At 46.1% G+C, this 6830-nt stretch overlaps 1 protein-coding gene across 4 annotated transcripts in view; it reads right to left on the bottom strand.

The window, feature by feature from the left end:
• The window catches only part of E2F6 (E2F transcription factor 6), a 22430-nt gene extending 15964 nt beyond the window's left edge, over positions 1–6466 (bottom strand). For all 4 annotated transcript variants that reach the window (XM_011960891.1, XM_011960888.1, XM_011960892.1 and 1 more), the window contains exon 1: positions 6061–6466. Coding sequence is in view for 1 of the 4 variants with exons in the window: in XM_011960888.1 (XP_011816278.1) it covers positions 6061–6168 (108 nt within the window). In the remaining 3 variants the exon portion in view is untranslated. The remainder of the gene's footprint in view (positions 1–6060) is intronic.
• Positions 6467–6830: the final 364 nt, after the last annotated feature.

Here is a 6830-nt window from a genome sequence, read left to right as displayed (position 1 = left end):
GTAGCCATAGAGCTGAAATTGCTGAAAATCAGACGCAAGCCTTCATCATGCAACTGCCAAATTACAATGAAAGTTGAACTATTGGCCAGGCATGGTGTTTCATGCCTGTAATCCCAGCACTTTGGGAGGCCGAAGCGGGTGGATCACGAGGTCAGGAGTTCGAGACCAGCCTGGCCAACATAGTGAAACCCCCGTCTCTACTAAAAATACAAAAAACTAGCTGGGAGTGGTGGTGGGCGCCTGTAATCCAAGCTACTTGGGAGGCTGAGGCAGGAGAATCGCTTGAACCCGGGAGGCAGGAGTTGCAGGGAGCTGAGATCGTGCCATTGCACTCCTGCCCAGGTGACGGTGCGAGATTCTGTCTCAAAAAAAAAAAAAGATGATAAATAGGTAGATTGTTTGTATGTTAGCTGCAAAATGAATGGAGAAGTCAGAGGCTTACAAAATGAAAATCACTCAGGCTGATCTTGTGCCCTGACAAGAGTATACAGCACTCTAGGAACCAGCATCTTCCGGGGAAGGTCAGCACATTTTTTCACTTTCCAAGCTATTTCACCACTGCTCCAAGTCCCCTATTTAAAGACCTCTACTTTTATGTGTAGCTTTGAAGAGCTTCTTCAAAGGTGGAAGAAAAAAATAAAAGATGAATTTTAGGGACTAAAATGCTAAGCATTGCCTCCAAGATGGTTAAACCTTTTCTATACAGATGTTTCTCTATACCAATTCTGTTTTGGGGAGCAATATTCCTTCAAGAGGTCTTTGGAAACACACTTTCTCAAGGTTACTGCATTCCCACCCATTCAAATTTTCCTTATTTTTCAATACGCAGACCAAGTTCTACCTCCAACCAATGCTATTTTCTCCCTTCTCAAAAGTCCAGATCCTCTGGGACCCTCTTTCCCATCTGTCCTTGGACAACAACTTCAGATTCCCTGGCCTTTGAACTCTAAGAGTTACACTAGCAGCCTCCCAGGCTCTCATTATGGACTTGCACTGAGCCATGCTACCAGAATCCCAGGGTCTCCAGCTTGCAGCCAGCTTATTGTGGGGCTTCTCAGCCTCCAAAATCATAAGCCATTTTCCCTAATAATTCCCCTCTCATATATCTACACGCAGTCACGTATCTTCTCAGAATCGTCATCAGGCGATTCGGTTGTGTGAACATCACAGAGTGTTTAAACGAACCTAGATGGTATAGCCCGCTACATACCTAGGCTATATGGTAGGGCCTATTGCTGCTAAGCCACAAACCTGTAGAGCAAGTGACTGACTGAATACTGTAGACAATGGTAACTAACACAATGGTATTTGTGCATCTAAACATAGAAAAGGTAACGTTTGGTGCTATGACCATTATGATGGCTACAATGTCACTAGGTGATAGAAATTTTTCAGCTCCATTATAATCTTACAGGACCACCTCCGTATATGTGATCCACCACTGACGCAATCATTATACAGCACATGACTGTATATATATCCTATTGGTTCTGTCTCTCCAGAGAAACCTAATACAGATTTGGTACCAGAAGTGGAGTCAGTCATACTTTGCACCTCACCTTTAGGGGCCTGCTGGGACTTGGGTCTAGTAATAGGTCTAGAAGCAAAGAGGGGTGGTGGGGTGGGTCCTGATGAGAATCAGCATTGTCCTGCCCGGGAACTGTTTCAGAGGAGGCCACTACTATCTTCACAGGCAATGCAGAATTAATCTCCTCAGACAGGGATGGAAAGGATGACACCACTGTAGGTGGAACTGCTACTGCCCCTCTGGCAAACAAGACTCATCAGAATTTAGGGGCTCAGCCTCATCTTCCCACATGATCCCATCCAAACCCCTCTTTCCCAACCAATACCCTCACTTCAACAGTAGATGCTCTGTGAAGCCAAGAGAGTTCAACTTTCTATTTTATTTATTTATTTATTTATTTATTTATTTATTTATTTATTTTTGTGACGGAGTTTTGCTCTTGTTGCCCAAGCTGGAGTGCAATGGCGCGATCTCGGTTCACTGCAACCTCCACCTCCTGGGTTCAAGTGATTCTTCTGCCTCAGCCTCCCGAGTAGCTGGGATTACAGGCGCGTGCCACCAAGCCCGGCTAATTTTTTGTATTTTTAGTAGAAACGGGGTTTCATCACATTAGCCAAGCTGGTCTCAAACTCCTGACCTCAGGTGATCCACCCGCTTCGGCCTCCCAAAGTGCTGGGATTACAGGCATGAAACTCCATGCCTGGCCAATAGTTCAACTTTCATTGTAATTTGGCAGTTGCATGATGAAGGCTTGCGTCTGATTTTCAGCAATTTCAGCTCTATGGCTACAGGACAGAAAATTCTAACCGAGGGCACACTTAGAAACTTTTAAGTCATTTATGTGGAACTCCAGCCATGAAACTGAATCCCTGAGCTCATCCTTTTCTTTCATCACTTTGTCCAAAGACACTAGGAGCAACCAACCAATGTCATTATAATCCTTGTTTTTCCAAAAATGTTTGAAAATATCACATACAGCATCACTAAATTCTTTGCCTCTTATAAGTGGTGAATTAGAATGTCAAAGGCATTTATTTTGCATATCTATAAACAGTTTGTATCATGGGCTTCCAGTGCTCTCTCTACTACTAGAAGTAGAGCTCTTAGCATTTTTAGGTTCTAATCAGATTAAAGAACCAATTCCAAAAACCCCAATTAAGGAAACTCATCTTTAAAATTCTGTTCCCCTAGAACCATTCCTGGTACCAAAATCTGTATTAGTATTGGTCTGTCTCTCTGCAGAGCCCTGACCAATAGAGTAATAAATTCAATTCTGCATATACAGTAGTCCACCCTTATCCTTGAGAGCTACATTCCAAGACCCCCAGTGGATGCCTAAAACCGCAAACAGTACCAACCCCTATATATACAATTTTTTTTCGTATACATACATACTCGTGGTAACATTTAATTTATAAATCGGGCATAGTAAGATATTAACAGCTAATAATAAAATATAACAATTATAGCAATATACTACAATGAAAGTTACGTGAAGGTGGTCTCTCAAAATATACTGCAGATCTTAGCAACCTCAGAATAAGATTTTTTTCTTTCCTTACTAAGTCAAGAACTTAGATCTTTTCACATGAAGCACTTCGTCAATTCTCTTCGGCATACTGGAACTGCCAGCATCACTACTCCTGTGCTTCGGGGCCATTACTGAGTAAAATAAGGGCTACTTAACACAAGCACTGTGACAGTTGGTCTGATAATCAAGAATCAGCTACTGATCGACTAAGGGCAGGGTGCAATGACAGCATGGGAACTCTGGACAAAGGAAGATTCAGGTGCTGGGTGGTACCTGACAGCTCAAGATTTCATCACACTACTGAGAATGGCAAGCATTTTAAAACTAATGAATTATTTCCGGAATTTTCATTTTAATAGTTTGGGGGACCACAGGTTAAATGAAATCAAGAAAAGTGAAACCTCAGATGAGGGGGGACTAATAGGAGTTGGAAACCTAAGCAGGAAGGTCTAGTAGACAGCTGGAAGACCCTGAGGGAAATTTATAGATTCGGGAATTACGATATGGTAACTGAAAACACCAGAAGTGTATGTCTAAGATTTCAAGTGATGTATCTGCTGATATTGCATGCAAACTAAGTGGTTTTTCCACAGTGAGCTTAGAGTTTTCATCAAATTCTCAAATATTAAGACCACCAATACAGATGGTACCAATATACAGCTGATCCTCAAACAACACAGGTTTGAACTGTGTGGGTCCGCTTAGATGCCAATTTTCTTTACTCCCTGCCACCCCTTAGAGAGCAAAACCAACTCCTCCTCTTACTCCTCTTCATCAGCCTACTCAGTGTGAAGACAAGGATGAAGACCTTTACGATCATCTAATTCCCCTGAATGAGTAGGACTTTCTCTTATTTATGATTTTCTTAATAACGTTTTCTTTTCTTTAGCTACTTTATTATAAGAATACAGTAACTAATACATGTAAATACAAAATATGTGTTAATCAACTGTTTACAGTATCAGTAACGCTTCCAGGAAACAGTAAAGTTTTGGGGCAATCAAAGTTATATTCAGATTTTGAATTTCATGGGATTTGGTGCCCCAATCCCTGAGTCGTTAAAGGATCAAATGTAGATGGTAACATAAGTGATGGGAGGAGAGAATGAACTCCCCTAAGAAGAATGTGTAGAGACAGCAGAAGAGAACCCTGAATATCATCAACATGTGGCCAGCCACAGTGGCTCACACCTGTAATCCCAGCACTTTGGGAAACTGAGGTGAGAGGACAGGAGTTCAAGACCAGCCTGTGCCCCGTAGGAAGACTTCCATATCTAAAAATAAAAATAAAAATTAGCCAGGCGTTGTGGCATGCACCTGTGGTCCCAGCTACTAGGGAGGTGGAGGCAGAAGGATCACTTGAGCCTGGGAGGTCAAGGCTGCAGTGAGCCAGGATGTGCCACTGCACTCCAGCCAGGTGACAGAGTGAGATCCTGTCTCGGGGGGAAAAAAAAATGAAGGACTGGGAAGAGGATGAGGACAAGGAGAGACCAGAGAAGCAGATGGAACATCAATGTCAAGGAAACTCAAGGGAGAGTTTCCAACACAAGTAGTTTTGTGTCAAAACTACAACAGTTGCTGGAATTGACAAGATTGTTGGTGACCCTGGTTAGAATGGTCTTACAAGTGTGCTTAGGATAGGGGTCCCCAGCAGTGGGTTGGCTGATAATGAGACGATCAAGAGGAAACTATGAGTGTAAATAACTTTTTCAAGAAGTTTAGCTGTGAAGGGGAAGAGAGACAGTAGATGGCAAGGGATATGGAATTAAGGGAGGGATCTTTTAAGATGGGGATGGATTGAGAATGTGGTTTTAGTAGTCAAGAATTTATCATCTGGAGTTAGACATTTGGAGGTTCAACCCAAGTTTCTCCACTTACTATCTAGCCACAGGCAAGCCGGCGTTACATGCATCTCCAAGTCTGTTTTGGCAACCGTAAAACAAGAATAATAGTCTTTTACTATTATAAAACACTGCTGTGAGAAATTAAATGAGACAATAATCACAAACTATTTGGTATGGGGACCAGGCATAATGACTTGGGAAAATGTTTAATTACTACTAGTTACAGGAAGAAAGCAGCAGAGAAATTGAAAATATGGGGAGAGGCCTGGCTCGGTGGCTCACGCCTTGTAATCCCATCACTTTGGGAGGCAGAGGCGGGTGGATCACCTGAGGTCGTCAGGAGTTCAAGACCAGCTTGGCCAACACGGTGAAATCCCGTCTCTACTATAAAAACAAAATTAGCTGGGTGTGGTGGCGCATGCCTGTGATCCCAGCTACACGGGAGGCTGAAGCAGAAGAATCGCTTGAACCTGGGAGGCGGCGGTTACAGTGAGCTGAGATCGTGCCATTGCACTCCAGCCTGGGGAACAAGAGTAAAAACTCCGTTTCAAAAAAAAAAAAAAAAGGAAAAATAAAAAAGAAAAAGAAAACACGGGAGGAATGGAAAGGGACGCATTTGTTAAGGACCCTGAGAACCGCGGGGAATACAGTATCTGGTCCAGAACAAGAGTAGAATTCAGTCTTTGCAGGAAAGGGAGCCAAATCTCCTAACCATTTTCTCTGTCAAACAGGTGGGGAGATAATTTTATGAATGGGAGCTGTGGCGTGGGAAATATAAAACGTGGACAAGGTTTTAAACGGCTGCAGTAGAGCAGATGAGAGAGAAGGCAGAAGAACAAATGATAGGTTGCAGAGATACAGCTAGAGTCCACTGAAGGAGAAAAACATGGCCTTTCCAATGCAAAGTTGAGCAATTTTCTCCAACAGTGCCCTGAAGTTCCGATGTAAAAGCCCAGAAGACTGACACCACGTCTGTGAGCAGATGCTGAAAGCAGAAGGCGGGAGAGCGCAGTTCGCAGCATGTGATGGGCAGCGCCTGGCCCAGGGGGAGCAGACGACCGAGACGACGGCCAGCGGGGTTGGCCGCGGCGCGGAGAGGAGGGGGACGGCTTTGGGAGACCCCCGCCCGTCCCCGTCCCGTCCTGTCCCGGAGCTTACCAGCAGGCCCTCCACGTTGATTGGGTCTCGGCACCGCCGTCGAACCGTCTCCTCCGCGGGGTCCAGGAGGAGACTGGGCAACTTCCTCGCCGGCCGCTGCTGACTCATGCTGCCCGGCCGGGCGTCCCGCTCCCCTCGCACCCCGCGAGCTCTCCCGCCCTCTCGCGCCCAGCTCGATCACCGCCCCCCACGCGCCGATTTCCAGGGGCCCAGAAACTAACGGGTCCGCGGCGTCTTCCGAGGCGCCGCCCGGCTAGGCCGTCCCACCGGCCAGCAAACGCAGCACGGCCTCACGTGCCCAGGAGCTCCTGACGAAGACTGGAAAGCAGGAGGTAGACCCACGGCTCTCAAGTACCCCGGCCCGCCATCTTCCCGCATGCGCAGTGCGCCGCCCCCCTCTGCGCATGCCCGCCGCGGCCGGAGCGCTCCCACGCACCGATCCTCTCCCGGCGGCTGGCGCTCGGGAAACCCGGACCGCGGAATCCACGGAGAGGCTGGCAAAGGAAAAGGAAGAGGTGGAGCCGGATTCCAGAGGAAGGGAACGGGGGTGAGAGAAAAGAGGCAGCTGGGAAAACGCAGCGCTCGCCTGGAATTCTCGACGGTGATAACTGAAAGCTCTCAGCCGCAGAGATGTTCATTTATTCCTTTTTTTAATTTTAATTTTTTTGTTGTTGCCCAGGCTGGAGTGCAGTGGCGTGGTCAGGGCTCACTGCAGCCTCGAATTCTCAGGCTCAAGCAATCCTCCCACCTCAGCCTCCCAAGTAGCTGGG

This window comes from Colobus angolensis, unplaced genomic scaffold (genome assembly GCF_000951035.1).
Source record: "Colobus angolensis palliatus isolate OR3802 unplaced genomic scaffold, Cang.pa_1.0 Scaffold53, whole genome shotgun sequence".
Classification (NCBI taxonomy): domain Eukaryota; kingdom Metazoa; phylum Chordata; class Mammalia; order Primates; family Cercopithecidae; genus Colobus; species Colobus angolensis.
This window is presented reverse-complemented; position numbering and strand designations above follow the sequence as displayed.